The following is a 22,165-nucleotide window of genomic DNA, read 5'->3' as shown; positions in this document are numbered from 1 at the left end:
ACAACAACTGTGATAAGGGAAATGGACAGAAAGCTAATAAGCTTACGGTTCTCCTTTCCCTTTTTATTTACAAATATCATTTCAAAATTGCTACCATCCGAAAGAAAATAATTACGTTTTCTGGCAACAAACCGTGTCTCAGATACATTATAGAAAGGGTCAGTCGTAGTTTTTCTTTTTTTTTTTGTTTTCATCATGTCTCATTGTTTATTATTAAAGATGAGTATCTTTTCTATTTGCCAGTCAGATGTATGTTCTAAAGATATTTTATATCCACAGATATGCTAAAATCATAACCCTTATTGCGAAATCATTTCAAATTGCCACAGCATATGATATGATACGTAACAACTTAAAAACGCTGCATCAATATAAATCTTATAGATGCCGAAATTAAACATGAGTTAATGTAACAGCGATTTGTTTTACTTGTTTTCACAACTAATTTTTCTAAACTGAAACTTACCTTTTCAAAGTTCATTTGTCCCCAGATTCCATCCAGTAGCCTGGCAGGTAATCAGCTGCGTTGCGATGCTTGACTTAAAATATTTATTACAGCTGAATTGACATGAAGAACCGATCGTCCTTATGCACCCCTTTTCTAATGCTCCATTTTCAATTTGATCGCCGCAGTTGTAAGCTACGCAAGAACAAAAATGTTATTTTGTACATGGGTATCAATTATGCAAGATTTATGATTAAATGTGCTTAGATGACACTTGCCTGTCATTGCATGAAAGACCTTTTATTTGTGTTTAATTGAGTTCCAAACAGAATTTAATCATTAAAATTGCCGTGGATAGTGAATCGAAAATGCATTAGACTGTCTCAAAGTTACAGTTGTATGCTAGAATTCATTATCTTACCTCATTAAGGCTATGTCAACTAATACAACACATTAATGAACTAGTCATACACTTTTCAAATGTTTTAATGAAGCAATCAACATACGCGTGCAAAGACCATTTTCAGGTACGTGATATGTTCCATTTCCTGTGCAGACAACCTTTTCCTTCGTCATAACGAAACCGTCATCGCATTCATAATTGCATTTGTCACCAATTTTTCTTTGGCAGTCTCTACTTATTTTTCCATTGTCAATAGTACCTGGACACTTGATCTCTGAATATAAATTATCGTTTTCACACAATTAAAACAATACAGTCTGGTAAGAAAGAAAAGTGGTTAGAATGCCATTACACTATTAAATAAACCTAACTTCTAAATTTGTGTAGGTCTTATCTGGGAGCTATAATCACACAAAACTCTCAATGACTATCTTCAGCTGATGCCTTGACTGACCTATTCACACGAGAAGCTGACTGTCTTTGACTAGCTTACCAGTAATCTAGCTTCATCATGTAACTGTAGTGAATCTACAAAAGTTCTGTTTTTAAATATCCTAAACATTGACTAAAGTAAGATCTACATTATTTACGTAAGGTTTTCAAATGAATGCTATAACGTACAGAAAGGATTTAGTGCAATAATATTTACCATACGTTGTCTGCTGCGCCCCATTGTCTGGTGTTATTACACGTTGTTTTATGAAGGGAGCTGACTGCTTGAAAACCACCATTGCATTTGAACACACATGTTTCTCCAACTGTTTGGTTACATGTTCCAGTGATTTCTCCATTTGGTATTGTTGACGGACATTTTACCACTGCAAGGAAATCAAAAAAATAAAGGATAACTTTTATTCCAATTTGATTCACTATCTTCAAATTCAGTTTTATAAATGATAAACAAAAGTTATTAGGTGTTAGAAATTATTTTAAACATAGAAACGGACCTGTAATTTTTTTTTGGTTATTTTAAATTGTATTTCCCGTACCCCTGTTCGACTTTCACAGCAACATATAGAAGTATAAACTGAGAATAATTGATGCATTCATAGACAATGCGGCAAAACGTATTTTCTGCTGGTATGACAGCCTTCCCGAATACAGTATATACGTAGTCTAAATTTCTAATTCTTTTAAAGGCGATATGAACAGAAGAACCACAATTCTTTACGCTGTACGCATATAGTATCTGTATCAGACATGATACTTACGATAGAAAAAAAATTGAGATATAAAAATACTTGCACACAATTCACTTTTCGGTATATGATACGTTCCTTTTTTGATACAAACGACATTTTCTGTCATCTTTAGAAAGCCCTTATTACACTGGTAATCACATGTCCGACCCACTTCTCGTGTACAATTTGAATCAAGCTGGCCGTTGTCAATAACTGTTGGACATCTTAATTCTGAAGCATCATAGGTTAAAAAAAGTGACAAATAGTTTGACACCACCAAAAGTACATCAATATATATGTACTATAAACTACATTGATAAGTTTAAAACTTTATATATGCTCATTTCCGTTTGTGTAGTCAGATAGGGCTTTGACCTTAAAAAAGAGGTCGTAAATACTTAGCTGAATTGTGACAGAAAAATGCAAGTTGCATTTAAACATAAACTTTTTAAATCTTTTCAAATGTTTCAAAAAACATAACTGTACAATGATCTTTTTCACTTGACTTTAAAAAAGAAAATGACAATTTCATTATATTTTCGATTCTCCATTTCTCGTTATTTTATTAGGATAAACTATATATGTAACATCTATCAGGCAGCCATTCCGATGCAAATTAATATTGTAGATACATTCAAAATGCTTTGAATGAAAATTTAGAGTAACATGTCTAGTATTAAAAGAAATAAAAGCAGCATTTAAATTATATTACTGTATTGTCTTTGACGATATGCATTTTGAAAATCGGCGACATCGTGATTAAATCAAGAGATTGAAGTAGCTCATATTGGTAACGTATTACAAAATCAGATGACTTCTATTACAGCTATGATTACTTAGATCTTATCCATACGTATGTTTGCAAACTTATTTCTGGCGGCCAGCTTGAAAATGACAGAACAGTATCTTTGTTAGATTTATCTGAATAACCAAACTTCAATCCCTTGAAAACTTATTTGATTTGTTTCATAATACTGGATATTTGTACGTCTAACCGATTTCAGGTGGTCATTTTGGTAAAATCATCTGTAACATGTTTCAATCAATATCAGGTGATTTCTAATATAGCTTTTACTTTTGAAGAGCTATACCTCTTTCATATGTACATGTTTAATCGAATTTAAGGCAGTTATTTGGAAATTTGGAAAATGGTGGCTATCTTTATTTGAAAAAGCTGTGAAACTAAATAAACTATGTTGTTGGTAGTTTAACAAAATTAAATGTTGGGTGATTCAATTACTACGTACATAATGACTGCTTAAAAGACCTAAGCTAGCATGGAAGAGAATTAAAGCCACTTTGGTGACACTAACTCATATGTATAATAATTTCGGATTAACTTGAAACAGCTGTCATACTGAAGAAAGACTGATATGGCTGGATCTTCTTCCCTTTTGATGTTCCCCCATAGGGAACTTCTTTGAAAATGTTGCGGTCGTATCAGCTTTTGCAATACTTCCGTCAGCTACGAATAGGTCTGTCAGTATGTAAACCGTCCAGAAATAGAACACGAACCATAGGATTGGCCAACTGACATTAAGGTGCAAAGGTTTTTGATTTTTTAGTTAATTATTCTTCATTTGTTTTCTTTATTGTAAACATGGGTGTTCTGTTCGTTTATAAGGGATTAGAAGTTCCTAAGAATTCCCGCGTAAGTATATGTACTAATGTGGTGGGTGGGGTACATCAACCCCTACTTTTTACATTTTATTCGACATATAATACATAGCGTAGCATTATTTAACAACCAAAGTAAATTATGGATTATTTCAGGCATTAAAAGATAAGATTTACTATAAGAAATGTCACATAATTTTTTTTTCACCATCCAAATCAGCGTTATCCCTATGCAATGCTGAATTGTATTCATTAGACACCAACGTTTTTAAAAGCAAAATTAAATTTTACTGACAAGTTGATCAGACCGACATCCACCCTTCAAAGTTTTCTGAATGATAGAATAACATCATAGTATAGATCAACTTCTGCCTAATTTCTGGGTTACGACTTTCAAATATTTTGACATTGGCCCACGGACCAAAAACTGAATTTCGATATGAGATTGAGGTCAGTCAGAAGTGTTTGAATTTTGATTACCCAATATTGAACTATACACCTTGATAGAATGAAGAAAGTCATAAATGTATGGTAAATGTATGGCAGTCACTCTTTTAAAATGATTTATTACCCGTTAAGAAGATCTTTCCCGTTTGACGATTTGCCCGCGTTTCACTTTGAACAACTTAAAAAAACCCCGATAGTTTGATATTGCCGCAATTTATACGTCACAGTCACCAGCTGTCGTTTCCTCTTACAATGACAAGCGTATAGGCCAGTCAAAAAATAGTTGTGTGTTTCTAATCTAAGATAACTGTTCAACATGCCTATAATGTCAACATAAAAAATTATGTATGTATACGCAGTATACCGAAGGCACATCATTGAAAGCACGTGCAACGTTTCCGCCACAAAACGTATAAACTAGCTTGACTGTGCTATACGTACAATACATTCAGAAAATGTGTCAATAATAACAAACGGAATGTGGTTATTGTAGATAATGTATATCGCACTGTTTCAATAAAATACAGTTTTGAAAGTATTTCTTTCAGCCGAGGGCGTCTTAACTTTAACAAAACGTATGCCATGACTGTTGATTCCTCGAACATTAGTTCCGATTTTGTTCATAGGTATATTTCAAGCTATTCAATAACACTAAATGATAAGAACAGTGTGCGGTGCATGTCTTGGCAAAACATTTTTAAAACATCTTTATTAAATGGGTATGACGCGAAAATTACCACTTTGTGATATATTTTGGATACACGATTTCTAATACTGACAATTTTTATGAATAGTAAGACAAAAGCTGTTTGGAAAAGCACATGAAGTATTCCGCAAGTTTAAAAAAGGTTTTACTTTTTCTTTATTAAATTATAAATCGAATTTTGACAACGGTCATTTTTCTTTGCGCTGATCATGTCACAAGTATTTCGAATGCAGAAAGAATGGATATGACAATATTTATCTCTGCAATGATTTAGCCAGCATTAGCGTTAAATGAAAATATTCTTAAAGATTAAAAAGCAGTTCGAGATGAAACTAGCTTTGGCAACGGGGATATTCGACTGTAAAATAGGTACAATTCACAGTGCACAACAGTTTTAAGGTACAAATGTATATCATATTTGTGTGTAACGTCTTTTTTTTAAAGAAAACATGTGACGCCTGTGTAAAAATTGTAGACAATGAATCACATATTTATTTTTGAGCCAACGTAATCCTCATAAAACATGTTTCGCTAAAGGAATAAGACACTGATACCTTTCTGTCAATGTCTTAACAAATGACATATTACCGATAACAAATATATGTTTAAAAAGCAAATTATGTATTCCTCGTTTGTGACAGAATGCGCCTACCCACAGTTTTCAACGGACTGCTATAAATTTTCGATATTTCCAACAAAGTGTTATTTTTTCTTACATTCGCTGCTGTATGTTTTATGGAATAAAGTATCTATTTATGTCTCTGATATCTTCAGACATGGCCACTAACATCGTCTGCCCGCCCGCTTAGCTCAGTAGGTAGAGCGTTGGTCTAAGAGCGTTGGTCTACAGATCTCGGGGTTGTGAGTTCGGTCCTCTGGTGGAGCGTATGTTCTCCGTGAGTATTTGATAAACGACATTGTGTCTGAAATCATTAGTCTTCCACCTCTGGTTCATGCGGGGAAGTTGGCAGTTACTTGCGAAGAAAAGGTGTGTACTGGTTCAGAACCCAGGAACACTGGTTAGGTTAGGAGTCTCACTCAGAGAGACGAACTCTTCAAGTTGGGAAGCCATCCTGCTGGCTTATGGAAGGTCGATGGTACTACCCAGGTGCCTGCCCGTGATGACATAGTGCACGTAGGGGCACCTCGGGGTCTCCTTCCACCATAAAAGCTGGAACCAACAAACTCATTTATACAGACTGAGTGGACTAATCCATTAGTGCATAACACGATAAAGCAAACCGATAGCACGATTCTATTACATCTTTATTTTAGAAACTGTACTAAGAAAACAGAAGTTATGAGAAATTTTTGCCGATTAAGGACACTCTTTATGGATTTTAAAGCATTAGCAAGACTACAAATTCGATCAAAAATATTTTAATGAACAGAAATAAAAACAAGTAAAGCGGCAAACAAACAAAATTTTGGTTTTGTCCTAACCGAGTGTTTTGCAACATGCTTATCGATAAATCCCTCCCATAGTGAAATGTACACGCTCAATTCCCAATGACATGCCGGTAAGCTTCAAAGACATGTACCGAGGTCACGGAGGGCAAACAGGTGTTTGAGTGATTCACAAGTAAATGACAGCAAACTGGCAAACGGGAAACGTCTTCTTAATGGGTAGTACCTATTGAAACACCAAATAGGATTGATTGTATTTGTCATTATTATTCTACAATATGCATAACTTTATGAATCCATTTAAAATTGCAGTTTTTCTTACGGAGCAGCATTGATCATAATTTTTTTCTAAAGTTTAACCTCCTCGGTCACATTTCCACATAATGAACGTCAAAAATTCTCAAATGATCAGGAATAGAAATCAGACTGATGACACACTGAAGGAATTTAATCAGTCATTAGGGACATAATGCACATGTGTTCCAGGAACTGTCAAAGACCGCTTAACTTAGTGTGTGTATGACACTACGTCTCGTAACATTCCAATGTGTCTGTACTAGGCAGAACACTCGCTTTACACAATTGAATAATGCACTGGTAGAACAAAGTAACGTCATCTGGTGCAAAATTAGTTAGAAGAATGGGTTGTTAAATCAGTTATTATTTTTATGAAAATACAACAGAAAATCAAGACACAATTGATTTTCGATTGTTTTGGTATTTAAAGCAATAACAAAGAATCTATTATATTATGTCTAAATTTGGTTCACTTCACTAAGGGCGTAAAGTTGAATAGGTTAACAAAAAAAACAGATCTAACAGATCGTAATGCCATAATAACATTTGTTATATTTTGGCAAAAACTCTATAGATACAGTATATACTTCTGTATACCACCTTTATAGAAACTACCCATTTACTAATCTCGTTATGATGTCTCTAATACAATAGTCGTGTTGTGCTGTTTATTTTGAAATATAATGTGGGTTTTCTATAAAGTAAATCAGCTGTATTTGGTATATTTGATTGTAATTTTAGTGACTGTTTTAAAATGCAAGCAATGTTACTTTTGAATTTGACGAATATTTACTAATCAAACCTATCAAACTTCTATGTAAAACATGCATGTACGAAACAGCACTTTCTTGCATCTTATATAAATTATATTTATGTATACATACTTTTGAAATTGTTACCACTATATATTCTTATGGGCTGTTGTATCACGTCTTTTTCCGATATAACGTATCATCTCATAAAAGCTTAATGAATTATTTTTAAATGATTTTTTCTCCCATCAATTAATTAACTAAAACAATTTGAATGTAAAATGTAACTTCGATCAAAGATTATACACTTAAAATAATTTAATACTGTCACTATTATATTGAAACATAAATGTCATAGAGGATTATATTTGTACTCTCTATATTAAATGATGTACTGTACATGTATCTTCCCACAATGTAGTAGAACCTTAAAAGATAAGATCAAGAAATGGACAATATTAAACATAAATATAAAAAGCATATCACACAGTTACAAAGTTTTCTTGTCTAAATAATATTAATGTAAATAGAAAATTAAATGTATGTACCTTAACACATCTATATTGTAAACAGTAAGAGAACGGTTAAATTTTAATGATATCTTGTGACATACTTACACATGTTTTTCGTCTAAAATATTTATTTGATAAAGCAGTGAAATCTGTGATATATAAATTTGGTGTAACACTATTAAGATTCTTCTGTAAAAATGTAAAGTAAAGTTGCGAAAATGTACTTACAAGTTTTTGCGACTATCAAATGTAAATGCGGAAATCATCTGTCTTCCACGTGTAATGTTTTTAACATTTACACCGTCCATGGTCATTGTTTTAATATACATGTCTCTATTCGTTCCTGTTATCATTGCTAACATTCTACAAAACAGTAAGCCAAATTTAATGGTATAACATTAAAACCTCATACGGCCATGTGAGCACTGCCAATATTTCGCATAAAAAAATTAATAAATAGAATTTAAATGTACAAATTCAAACTTTCTATGACCATTGATTTTTAGACATGTTCCTATGATCATTACAATATATTCCAAATAAAGATAAGAAGAGTCTAATTACATTGAAATAGTAATGTTAACAAAATTTTCTTTATTTTATCAATGATTAATTCCCTTTCACTGTGAAAATATTGAATGATGTATGACTGAAGCATGTCGGAGACCTTCTAAAAACTCATCTGAGATCCTAAATCATTTGGATGTACTGAACGCAACAATACAAGGAGAAAGGCAAACTTGGGTTTAGATTAGATCTCGCCAATGAACACCTCTTACGCCATCTAGCAAAGGCTTAATTGAGACTTCATTATCAATAAACGCTTAATTGACTCAATGGTCTTAAAATATCACAAAATATTTCAACACTCACATAATTCAACTCTGTAAAATATCTGTTGATAATTTGAAAACTTTTTATTTCATTTCTGGACATTGTATATTTTATTTCAGTCTGTGAAAATTTATTTAAGCTTTATCATTATTGTCTTTTCCTGTCCTCGGTCTGTATTTCCTGCATTTTGATACTGTAGTGAGCAGTTTGGCTTTTTGTTATGATTATGTTAATGTTAACTGATTATAATATAATAAGAGAAAATATTTTGACACTTTTACCTGAGTTTTAAAAGAACTATGATATCTTTGGGATTTGAAATTGTGTTGTAAATAACTTTGGACGCCTTTGTTACAACATTTACAACCCACACGCTATTTGTATTAGACTCACGCCAGTACAAATTGTCAACATCCTCTGCGTCATAATCAAGATCTATAGAATAACACAAAGCTTTATGTCCATAACTTATTTTAGTAGTCAAGATATATGTATTGTAAGTGGCCTAGTTTATTTATATCATACGATCAAGAGTCCGTTTCACAAAGCTTATTGGTGCAATCAAATGAAGTGAGGGGAAAGCTCGTTCAAGGATGTTTGTTTTCAACTTCCCAAGGACCAGAATGGAACAAACATATGACGGTTATGTCAAAACACTGAAGGAACAGGCTAAGGGGCTCTTAAATGTTCTTTATTAATTTGCCGGTACTTCAAATCTACTGTGTGATAAGAAAATGTCTGATCGTACCTCTCCCTTAGGATAAAGAGTCTGAGGTAACCGTATTACAATATAACATGCGGGCTTGTACTATTGCTCGATACCTGATTAAAGTGTTTAAATAAAATAAAATACATTTTTCGTATTACCTGCACCTAGTAGTTTGAGAAATAAACTTATCTAAATATACAAAATTAAAATACCAGTTATAATTCCAGTCGTTTTAACGACTGTTTCCTTTACATTGTTCTCAATCGGCAAATCTATAGGTCTTTTATATATTGTATTGCCCTCTATGGCGAAAAAGGAGATTCTATTCTCCATGTCCATGTCAAACAATTTGATGAAGTGGACTGGTGCTTCTGAAATAGATATGTTCATACAATATAAATGTACCGCTACATTTCTATTACACAAAACCTTTACCGCGTTCGAGGAAATTTTTTATTTTAAACAAATGAAAACGTCGGTAGGGGAGATCATGATAAACTTTTGTATGGCCGGACAAATGGATAACGCAGTTACCAAGAGTATAAAACTGATATTGATATAAGGCTAATACATTTCTCAAAATTGGACAAAACGAATATAAATGAATAAATATTAAATCATATTCAATCTGTTTACATGTCTGTTTATGTTTTTATGTTTAACTATAATGTACTTGTTTCTATCTTTATTGTCAATCGACGCTTCAAAAGTCTTAATCGGAATAAAATGCCTGACTGATAAAGACGCCAGGTACACCGCGTCCTTTTTGGCATGTTAATGGGTATAACTTATGAGACTTTCACCGAGTACTTGAATAAACTAAATTTTAAGCATATACACAAATTGCTTACCATATTTCAGCACGATAGTCATGATGTTTATTATAACACCATCTTGCACACAAAGCTTACATTTTATCTATCACGAATCGGCTATATTTGTGTATATTATACAGCTATAGTATCATTGCAAAAATGTAGGACTTTGCAACATTTCTAACATAGTTTGACCTGCTTAGTTCAACATAGCAAATGAAGAGGTACCTGTAGGCGGTATTGTTGTCTTTACAACCGTTGGCTTGGTTGCTGGTCGAAACTTACTCGTTGACGAAATGCTGTGCGACCAAGCTGTTGATAAAGAGTGTGACATGGCTGTTGTCATAGTTATTGTAGAAGTTGTATGCCACGATGTTGCGCTGTTTCTCTGCCTCGCCGTTGTAGTATTTGCAGTTGGCAAAAGCGATCTCCTAAATTGTCTCTTCTTTCTTCTTGCTGGGGAAGGCGAACTCTACAATTAATATGATGACATTACAAAAAAAGGAAATCTAAATATAAACATTAGACACAAAAAAATAGTCATCAAAAGGTGGATAGAAGATCAACACGCTAAGATTTGACAAAAGCTAAACGTTTTGTTTAAGACATTAATATTGACATCTTGTATTGTGGAATAATCGTTATTCTGGTGTGTATATAAGGTTGGATTTTCGGCTCTCTGCCAACAGAACAACAGTAATATGTTGACTACATAAATAATGTTGTATAACAAGGGCGAATATCTATTAGAATTGCAGTAGTCACGTTTAAATAAAATACCCCCCTTCACAATTAGCCTTGCACCAACATAGGACTGCATAAGTACAGAACAAAAGTATAAAAATTTAAACTTATTGGAAAATAGGAAGCACCAAACTAAGCTAAACTAAACTATATGTGCAACTAGTCTATATATATTTTAGTTTTCTTCACTTCTAGGAAATTCACTGAATTTTGTATTCATCTATACGCTTTCAATATGAGATAGCTTCTCTAAAATAATATATGAAGTTTTTCAAACCGTCGGGATTATAATGTAAATCGTATGGAATAATATACCGCATTAATACATGTAATACTCACTGTGGCTGTAAACTGTTTGTTTACAGTAAATTTGCACACGTAATCGTACTCTGTTTGTGCAAATGAGCAAAAGTCTGTTCAGCAGATATGAGTCCTGTCCGCCACAACAATTGCTTTGAGGAAGCCTTCATTCAATTCTTAAAAGATAATTAATAACATGATTTTACTATGATATCAGGAGTATCTATATAGCTCAGTATAAAGGAGCTTTTGAACTACACAAAGGAAACGTAACAAGTCAATAATACATCTTTCAAATAAAAACTTTACCTAAACTATAACCTGCAAAGGTATTCGCCGTTTTTACTAAAGATAAGTGCGAAACACTATTGGAATGCACAGATGTAATTTAGCTTTGACACTTCATGACCAATAATCGAAAAATGGTTTCGTCCATAAGAATTCGAATATAACAGGTGTAAACGTTGAGTTCTGTTCACCCCTGGACTAGAAGGCGTAGACGGTAGCTTTCATTACTACTATCGTACATGAACAGGCTCGATTAAACCAAGCCTGTAACACTTTCGCTTTTTGTCGTGTTGGGCAATTTAGGGTTTTCCACTTTTTCCATTCGAGAAAGCTCTTAAAATTTTATCTAGAATATTTTAAAAGCATATTGATAAAGATTTTAAAAAGTGCAGTGTTCGTAATAATCTTGATTGATTTGTTTCCAGTACCAATCTTGACATTTGCCACTGGTTTCATGTTTCTTGTATCCCTCAGAACATACGTATTCTGCACCAGAATTTGTTGATATACATAAATGATCCCAGTTCTCTCGGCGCAATAATCTATGATAAAGAAATAAATTCAGCATTGATGATTTGTGATTTGATGAATTGAATGATGCATTAGAATCATCATTAGTGGGAATTATGCCTTCACCTTATCATGCCAAATTGCACATTGAGTAATTAAAACTTAAAGAGTAGGTTTCTCCTCAAAGAAACGTTTAGTATGTACGTATTCTATATAACGCTATGTAAAGTCATTTTGTTTTATAGGCTGCAAACTTGTAAGAACTTATGTCAATAAAATTGTATCACTACAGTAGTCACTTTCAAAGTACTCACATTTTATGGTTTTGGAGAGAACATTATTTTTCGCTTACAGTGTGAGGGTTAGTCCTTTAAACTTTTTGAATCATGTTTTGCTTCTTCCACTAGCATTGCTATTTGGAAATGTTGTTTCTCGTCTATTCAAGGCCCACACAGTGACTTTTGGAAATCCTATTCATGTGTACTTCACTACCTCATTGTCTCATTTGCAGCACATAACGTTGTTGGTTTTTAATGAATATGTCCATAACATTTCTTTAAAAGAAATTGTACAACAATGGCGAGATAGTGTTCACATCTAACTTTTTATTACAGAGTGAAGCTGTTTTACAGTGCTTGCAATTTCAAATGTCAAACGTACATTATTACATATATGCGTTTGTAGTGAAAATACTTGAGTTTTTTTCGTAGGTCAGATTTCTTGTCAAAATTTTATTTTAGACATAAAGAATGCTGTAATGTTCGTGCAAATTTCAATGTTTTACTACATTTCCTTTATTACTTAATTTCAAAAATAGACGAATTATTCTAAATACCTTTATCTTTCAGAGGTTGATTTTCATCTCCGTATACAGCTAGAACATAGATAGTTTCTGGGAAAATTCTTATAGTTGTTGACTCTTGTTTACCCAAATGTATACCTTTGGTTTTGTGTAGAGTATACACGTTACCATTACGAACATCACTGATGTATATAACCTCCTGTAAAAGTATTTCATACATAAATAATCATTTTCAGTGCATCTATTAATTCTCATGTCAAATATAATACAATATGATATATATTTCCATGGAAACCCAGTTGTAGAACGCTCGTTGCGAGCTAAGTGACGTTGGCGCAACCTATCAAACCAAAAACTGTATAGATTGTTACTACCAGATTGCTTTCGGCATTTTAGTTGAAACAGTTACTAATGGCTGCTCTTTCGTACCTCGTGACGGTGGATACCAACAGAAATGCAATACTGAGAATAATAGATATTATTTAAAGGTTTTGCTTCGCAATCTATGTAGAATAGATAAATATCAACAAATTTAAATATAAATACATATTACTTTTTCACATTTGGACTGGTATTTACCAATGTTCTGCTAACTATTATTTAAAAAACAAGGATTGTTCTAAAAGATATGAAATGATTTTAAAATTGTCATTCATTGGTTTATAATTACATCCATACTTTTGAAACGTTACATGAAACACGCAAGTTGTATCAACTATTTATATACAAAAGAAACTGTTGTGGTTGAGAAACTACAAAAATGGTATTATACCAAATATTGCCAGTTCGAATATTAAAGATACTCAATCTGCAAAATTAACAAACAACGAATTTGGAATTTGGAATCATCCCGATCGATTTGACATGCTCAACGCAGTGTCTTACCCTGAAAGTTGCCAATTTAATAAACATTGCGATGGAATCCTTTGGATCGATATGAGATCCTTAACGTAAAGTATGTCCCTTGATATTGCCAAATCAATTATCATTGAGTCTGGAATCCTCTCGATCGATATGACATCCTGGGTGCAAATTCTTACCCTAAATGTTTTCAAAATAGCAAATAATGAGTTTAAAATCCTCTTGATTGATATGACATCCTAAACGGAAAGTCTTACCCTAGATAATTCCAAACTAACTAAAGAGGAGTTTTGAATTCTCTCGATCGATATAACATCATCAACGCAAATCTTACCCTAAATATAGCCAAATCAACGCACAATGAATTTGGAATCATTTTAATGGTTAAGACATCATTAGCGCAAAGTGGAATCCATTTAGTGGTTAAGACACCATTAATGCAAAGTCTTACCCTAAATATTGCCAAATCAAATAACATTGGAATCCTCTGGATCGATATGACATCTTCTCCGGTGTGTGTAGGTTGTTGACAATATTGACTCTTGTTTAGAATCAATCCAATAAATCCGTTTTTTTCAAATATATCTGCCTCAAGAGTGAGTGGTGACTCTAAATGTTTCGAATAGATCGTTTGCCGGCTCCTTCCCTTTAAGTCTGAACGTTCTATTTTAGGATGTTTTCCATTATCTGACCAAAAGAGATACATGCAGTATAAATTTTAAATTTTTGACTCAGTTACAATTAAGAAAATTAACTTAAACATGGAATCGTCATTAATGGGATACTTTTATCATTTGAAACACATTTTAAATTATTTTACAAATCTGTTAAAACAGATCGTAGTAAAATCTACAACCTGCACATTTATTCAAAAGTATAACGTTTGAAATTTCGAAAACATATTTATATTTAGTTGTATTGGCATAGATTTTCTACGTTCCATTGCTATTTCCTGAACGAACTCTTTTTCGGAAGACTATAAAAAGCCTTCCGTTCGTCCGTCCGTCCGTCTGTCCGTCCACAAATTTTATTCTGCAGTTACTCAAAAGATATTCAAGCTAGGTTCATAAATCTTGGTATGTTAATAGAGAACAATATGTAAATTATGCAATGATATACTTAAGCTTGTAGGTCAAATTTCAAGGACACTATTGCAGTGTCCGCTCTATAACTTTTATATTCATTAATGGATTATCTTAGTACTGCATATGTTGCCAACAACCACAAGGGACGCACACTAACAACGTTTTCACAGGTAAGGGACTTCTGTATTGCCACGGCAATACTCTTTCACTTGTTAATATAATAAGCTAGCGATTATGACCAAAATGAAAAAAATTTTTTACTTTATATTAAGGTATTAGGCCCTAATAGTAATGTTTAAAAATGGCAATTGCTTGGTATGTTCTTACAGTTGACCGTGCTTGGCACTTATATGCAATTTTTTAAAAACTTTTACCGTGCCGTGTTTTTTTAAATTTTGTGTAATTTATGGTATTTCCTAAAGCTCAAGTAGAGACAAATTTCAAAGTGGTGGCCTTTATCCAAAACGTTTGCAGAGAATTCATTATTTCTTTATTTTTTTTTGAAAGAAACACTAAACTATTGGTAAACAATCAAAAAACTTAAAATGAAAACTTTCTATATCATTTTTTCTAGTTTGCCTCGAGTAAACGGATTTAATCAGACAGAATTCCAACTCCAATATTGAAAAATTAAGGCCGCATCCTGGGGGTTTGTTTTTAATTTTGCTCATTTCATTCAAAAATAACCTTGGGGCAGAAGTAAAACCTACCTACATTTCTTCCACAATATGTAATATAAAGAATGAAGGCAGAATAGAGAACTTTTACCGCATGTAAGTCATTATTTTTAAGGATGTCTAACTCTACCCCTTCTGTTTCAGAGGTAATATCACTTTGAATAGCAAGAAATCGCATATCAAATGATTTTTTTCCCACTCTTGTACAATAAATCAATAACAAGTCTTGAAAGAAGTAAAAACTTACTAGAAAAGAAAGAAAATAAGGGAAAAAAGTTTGGTCTCAGTGGGGCTTGAACCTACGCCCCCCCCCCCCCCGCCCCCTGGAAATTGCAGTCAAAGTAGGTTTATGGTAAGAATTGAATACTCTTCAAAAAGGAGGTACTCTATTATGGGCCTAATACCTTAACTCCCTCTGGGTATTAACATGAAGCAATATCTTTCAATATATTGACATGTAGAATGAGAAGAGACGTAACATTTACCCTTCAAGTGGGTCAAGTGTTAAATCATCAGGTTTGTCCAGATGGGTGTCAGCAATAATTTTATGATAATCCATATCGGTCTTGTTTTTCTGACCAGGTGCTGCTACAATCCATCGAAAGGCCGAATCGGTCAAGTACACCGTGTGCGACAGCCTATCTACTACTACTTGGATATTTTCTCTTGACACCCCTACGTGCATATGTTTACATTCCATGTTGCTCCTATTCATATCTTTAGTGTAGCCTGTTCCAACGACTATGACCTGTTTAACATATGTCGTGTATAATCGAAACTTGAAACTGAAGTTAAAATTAATATTGTTATTCTAATATTGAGGGGAGAATTTTAAGTAAAAATTTACAAAACTTAAAGACCAAAAAAAATACAGGAGTAGCAGCCGCGGCTAATACGCAGCCCGATAAAAATACATATTGCAAAGTGTGTGAAGTGCACACACACGCACACATACACACACACACAAGCACATAGAGAGAGAGAGAGAGAGAGAGAGAGAGAGAGAGAGAGAGAGAGAGAGAGGGGGGGGGGGGGGGGGGGGCAAAAGCACACTGTTTAAATATGCTCAGTCTTGCATAAAACTAATTTTTGTCGTAGTTTGAGATGGAAAACTCCTGAGAAAAAAAACACATACGAACAAAGAGATTCTCATGCATGCGATGTTGGTGAACGTGTAAGGCAAACTATTACACAGCCTCCTGGTTTCAATGTAAAAAATGTCCATACTCGCAACGATTAAGTGTGCATACTTATCCTCGGAAAAATAATTAAAGCTGTAACTGAATATGTTTTTATTGTCGATTTTGACAGAAAAATCAGAACGTCGCCATTTTCGCCGAACTTAAATGTCAAAACTATAATAGGAAAAGTAAATTGAATAAAGACAAAAGCTATCCGTAAGACAGCGCGCTCGACTTTTCTCAGTGCTTGAATCTGAATTAGAGCTTTGCCAATAAAAATCAATCCAAATTAAAAAGGGACATAACTCTGTCAAAATTCAAATCAAGTTATGGGAATTGTGTCAAAAGCTTTACTAGTAACAGAGATATTTGACTTTATCAAAACTTTTAACAAAAAATCTAAGTTAAAAAGGGACATAATTCTGCCAAATTCAAATCAGAGTTATGGAGATTATTTCTCCTGGTGTAGACTTAACTGGTAAACAAGTATTTTAGGTTTCAAGTTAAAAGCTTTGATAGTATTTATCGAGATATTTCACTTTATCAAAAACTTTAACCAAAAAGTTAAAAAAGGGCATAATTCTGTCAAAATTCAAATCAGTGTTATGTGAATTGTGTCTCCTGGGGTAGATTTTTGATAGTAAATAACTATTTTTAGTTTCAAGTCAAAAGCTTTAATAGTAACAGAGATAACTGATTTTATCAAAACATTTAACAAAAAATTCTAAGTGAAAAAGGGGCATAATTCTGTCAAAATTCAAATCAGAGTTATGTGGAAAGTCGAGCTAAAAATGAACTGTGTTGTGCAAGACTTGTGATTGTACAAATAACATATGCACTGAACAATTTCTTTAGATTCTGCAGATGTTTCTACACGATAAAATGTGAATTTATCCTACGATGGCAAAAACACTATAATAAAGTTAATACTGGTGAATTATTCTCAATTCATCTTAGCTTCCAAAGCATAAGGACATTCATCAATTCATACCCTCTAAATTAATCCAAAGCACGATCAACATTAATTTCATGATAAAAGAAAACGTTTGAGAACGGCACTTACCTAAGATGATATTCATACCTATAGATACATTTTGTTCTGTAATCGACATCGATACTGAGGAAGTGAGTATTTGGCTTTGAAAAGTTAACAACAGGAACGTGACCCGAGAAATTCTCATAACCTGGATACATCGGCAGATGGCGCAGTTGAACTTTAGTCCGCCAACCATATCTGTTTAATATTGTAAAAATCAGACCACGTTCTGAAACAAATATCATTTACAATTATTACATTCTACAGATTTTATACATATTGTTTGTAATGTTTCGGTTTAAAAATGCTTATCAGTGCTTATCAATCCTTTCACATTAGATGAAAAGTCTTTTAGATTTAACACATTTAAAACACTTTAATTCAAATTTCAATCAATCGAGCTTATTAAAGTAGGATATGTCCTGTTGTTGCAAATATGTAATTGTGAACAGCTCTATGTATTTGACTTGGAAAAAGTACTTTTACTTTTCTGTTAACCTAAGGGATCTATTCAAAGTAAGAACATTGATGAATAACATGCATATATGAAAGATACAGAATCAATTCTTACCTTTTGGCCAGGGACTTTGGACTGCACTTTGACCATAGCACCAAGAATACATCCCGATCACAAGAAGAGCAGCTGTGTACCTATCCATGGACACCAGGTATCTCATAAAACGATTTGAACCTTATTTAGTATTTTTACACTCTCTTCCATCCCCTGTAATATTTCTTTTTCTAATATTTCTTGTTAATATGCTTTTTATATCTTTCTTTCTTTTTCCTTTTTAGACAGGGTACAGCTCCACACTCTGGCGTAGAGTCGTACTGTACTAAAACAGCTTGTGTGCTGGAAACTAGAAGTTTTCATACCATATGCACATAATATTAGGTAAGAAACAGAGACCTAGAACAGAAGTTTCAATTGTGCTTTTGAAAAATGGTGTTTCAATTTTCTTTGAAATTTCAAGTACAAACCTTTGGTATATACAAGGAGATAGACTTAAGCAAAACGTATTTACTAAGAGTTTGCGAATCGCTTGTTACGCAATAAACGTCATTAACAAACAATAAAAAAATCATACTTTAACCCTCACCCTGCTAAATTTCTACAATGAACTTGTCCATCATTCAGTTTGGATAGTTCTATTAACTGTTAAAAGAGGGGCTTACCAAAAGATGGTGACTGAATGGCAAACAGTGCAGATCATGATCAGTTTGCAAGGATGTGCAGGTTGATCATGATTTACACTGCTCGCAAAGGCAGATTCAGATGTCCAGCATGATAAGAGTTATAAAACACCCAAGAGAATCTAGATATTTTACTGCATGTACTTCGATTTTTATGTATAACGACATTAAAAATATGATGGAATGTACCGTTAACTGCTTAAAATAATTTCACTAAAACATGTGAATATCTTTCCTAGTGTAGAGATCAACGGTCTTGTACGTACTGGTATGGAATTTTGTTACTCCAAGCTTGACTAAGTTACTTCCCATTAAAGATATTATCCCATTTGCACAGTAAACCCGCAATTTAAATTATCAATTGTATTTTATAAAACAATGTAAGTTTATGTGTCATTTTGATAATATATAGTAAGGGATTATTCAGATTAATCATTACAACTCAGAAGTTTGATACAGTAATGCACATTAAGTCTAAAAGCCTATTTGGTTAAATTCAGTCACTTTTCTCAGAGGTTATTTTTTTTTTACTTTGGGTAAGAGATTGTCTCAGAAGGTTTAAATACCGCTATTTTCATAGTGAAACAGCCGGAATCTACCAGGCTACGTGGAAGAGCACATCTAGTAATTTAAGAAATATATGGTGGCATATTTCTGCCAACCACATATCCACTTATTTATCTCGAAATGTTTCGTAAAAATGTCACTTATTCAGTTATTATCTGGCAAGTGACAAAACTGTTTGTTATCCAGTTAAGCATCTTAACAGGACAAAACTGCCTGTTAGTGCCCACTACTGTCATCCACATATTCATTTACGTTAACTAGGTATCTTGATTTTTGCCAGTTAGTCAGTTATGATTGGCAATATCCCGTAATCGTCCACTATCATTACGGAATAAATGAAAATACATAAAGGGGCATAAACATTATGCAAATTTATAATTTCAAATCCTATCAATAGGCACAAATCATAAGGGGTGGTGGTACGGAATAAGGTGGATATACACTCAATAATTCTGTCACAGGGTGAGAAAAATTTGAAGCCAAATCAAGACTTGAATCCGGGGCCTCGGAATGCCGTTCCGGTAATCTGCCGACTGAGCTACCCGACATGTTATCATGTTTTTTCTCCCCGTTTCAATATTCAGGTTCTATTCCGTGACATTTTTCCCCACCATTTTGAAATTCATCCTCGAATTTCAGCGGGTACTTTATAAATCAAGCAATAACAGGCATCGGAGACTAACCAATGTAATAATGCCGTAGACTAATCAGTGTAATGCCGCCGCGGCCCCACGTTGGGCACCAAATGTCACAGGATGAGAAAAATGTGCAGCCAGACAGGGACTCGAACCAGGAGCCTCGGAATACCGTTCCAGTGCTCTACCGACTGAGCAACCCGGCAGCATATACATTTTCTCCCCGTTTCAATATTCTATACCGTTACAATTCGGGTATAGCGGACGAAAAGTCTAACCGTTAATCGCCAATATGGGTACGAATATTAACTTGATATTATGAAAACTTTCACAATAACCACTTTTTTATGTGAATATATGGATGGCAGAAATGGGCACTGACAGGCCGTTTTGTCCTGTTAACTTTATTTTCTGGATAACACGCAATTTTGCCACTTACCAGATATTTACTGGATATGTGGCATTTTTAGAGAAAATGTCTGCATAAATAAGTGGATATGTGGTTGGCAGAAATATGCCACCATAGAAATATTTTCTGCAATTTTTGCCATATATTAATTATGCAGTATAACCTCTGAAGAAGCACAGCTTCCTAGAGGGCTACTAAAAGTAAATAATAAAGGTTTGATTGCAGGAATATGGTCAAGGTAATAAGTTCAGCGTTGATCACCTATCTTATGAGTGAACGTTGAACGCATTGTAAATATTGAAATAAGTTGAGTTCCTCATTGATCAGCTATCATACGAGCATCCAAGCTCCCTTGAGGTAGTGGGAGCGTTGAACGTATTGTGGTCAACTGCTAGCAGTGTATTAGCAAGCTAGTGTTTATTTGGTAGGTTGAGTCTAGGCTGTTGAGCTGATTTGTGAGTTGGCCTATTCTTTATTCAATTGTTTAATTCAGAGGTTATTTACTGTTCACGACGAATCATTTGTTCTAATCAGAAGGTAAGCAACCTTAAGGAAAATTTACTATAAATGAGTTCATAAGTTGAACGTATTTACAAATCATTTTAGACCATCAGTCACTAGGTAAGAAACCATAAGTAATATATGTTTCTATATTTCTATAAGCTGGACAAATTGCTAATCATCAAAAGGGAAAGTAGCCTAGAGGAAAATAATATATTAACTAGTAGAGTAGTATTTTAGATAATAGCTCGTAGATTCTATACACTAGAATTTAAGGTTGTAGTAGAGATTTGGCCATGTTTCTTCATAATATAAGAATATACTTTTACACGACATTAAACTAGAATATGTTCCTGACGAGGAATAAATACCTTTATGTCAATGTTAACACGTAATTTTTCTTCAGGTTTTGACGTTTTTATACAATAATAGCTTGTAAATACGTTAAAAGGATTGTGGCCAATACACAGAAGTATTCAGCTGCATTTTCCTATATAGACTAACCCAAATGCAACAATTTTAATCAGGTAAGACTTTTATTCACTTCGCTCTTTTTTTCGTAAAAACTGTAAAAACATAAAATGATAACGAAAACCAAAAATCTTGACATCTGATTGTAACCGCAGACCTTCGTCTGACTAGCGTAACTAAATGCTGGGTTCGGATTAAACTAGACTGGTAGGCGGCGTACTGCTTAGTGTTTCCGAAAAGAGAAAAAAAATCGTTCCAGTGCATAATGATTTTATCCAAACTGAAAATTTCCAGTTTTGTTTTGGGTAATAAAAAGGTCTTTTAAGGTTATTAGGTAACAGTAAATGGAAAATTAAAGTTATAGTTATAATAAAAAAATATATGTATAATAGAATATGACCGTTTTTTTAAAGAATCTGTTGGCATGATGAAATTGAAAACCTGGTTTTCGTGGAATTTCCATGTTTATTGTTTTACTTTATTTGAATTGAAATGTAACTAGAAATTTGATCATGTTGAATTTTGTTCGATATTCGATTTAGCCCAACCTAATCTTAGTAAGAAAAAGTAAATGTAAAAATATTAAAGACACTTACCCATGCTGAGATACAGATTTGTTTAAGATTTTAGACACAAAAGCAATAACAACTTAAGGGAGAAAAGTAATCGTCTTCATCAAACTATGTAGCATTTGGTTATCACGAAGTTTAGCGAGATATTTTATACATATTTTGTTACTCTACGACTATCTTCTACGTGTAAACAAGAGGGCCATAAAG

The 22,165-nt window shown here is 33.4% G+C and overlaps 1 protein-coding gene across 13 annotated transcripts in view; it reads right to left on the bottom strand.

Annotated features, from left to right (window-relative positions):
* LOC123541703 (low-density lipoprotein receptor-related protein 1-like) overlaps positions 1 to 22,165 on the bottom strand; it is a 113,027-nt gene that overhangs the window by 27,669 nt on the left and 63,193 nt on the right. The window contains exons 38-49 of one of the 13 annotated variants that reach the window (XR_008368547.1): positions 18,181 to 18,260; positions 17,637 to 17,807; positions 15,878 to 16,140; positions 14,082 to 14,317; positions 12,803 to 12,968; positions 12,320 to 12,521; positions 11,886 to 11,999; positions 11,209 to 11,345; positions 10,354 to 10,597; positions 9,523 to 9,681; positions 7,996 to 8,130; positions 2,095 to 2,260 (exon numbers count right to left, since the gene is read on the bottom strand). The exons of 6 other annotated variants lie outside the window; for them this stretch is intronic. Coding sequence is in view for 2 of the 7 variants with exons in the window: in XM_053530929.1 (XP_053386904.1) it covers positions 17,633 to 17,807; positions 18,181 to 18,260 (255 nt within the window). In the remaining 5 variants the exon portion in view is untranslated. Of the gene's footprint in view, positions 1 to 2,094; positions 2,261 to 6,217; positions 7,683 to 7,995; positions 8,131 to 9,522; positions 9,682 to 10,353; positions 10,598 to 11,208; positions 11,346 to 11,885; positions 12,000 to 12,281; positions 12,522 to 12,802; positions 12,969 to 14,081; positions 14,318 to 15,877; positions 16,141 to 16,439; positions 17,839 to 18,180; positions 18,261 to 22,165 lie in introns of those variants that run through there. 6 more of the 13 variants (XR_008368546.1, XR_008368549.1, XR_008368548.1 and 3 more) reach the window with 6 other exon arrangements.

The sequence above is a fragment of the Mercenaria mercenaria genome, chromosome 19 (genome assembly GCF_021730395.1).
Source record: "Mercenaria mercenaria strain notata chromosome 19, MADL_Memer_1, whole genome shotgun sequence".
NCBI lineage: Eukaryota > Metazoa > Mollusca > Bivalvia > Venerida > Veneridae > Mercenaria > Mercenaria mercenaria.
This window is presented reverse-complemented; position numbering and strand designations above follow the sequence as displayed.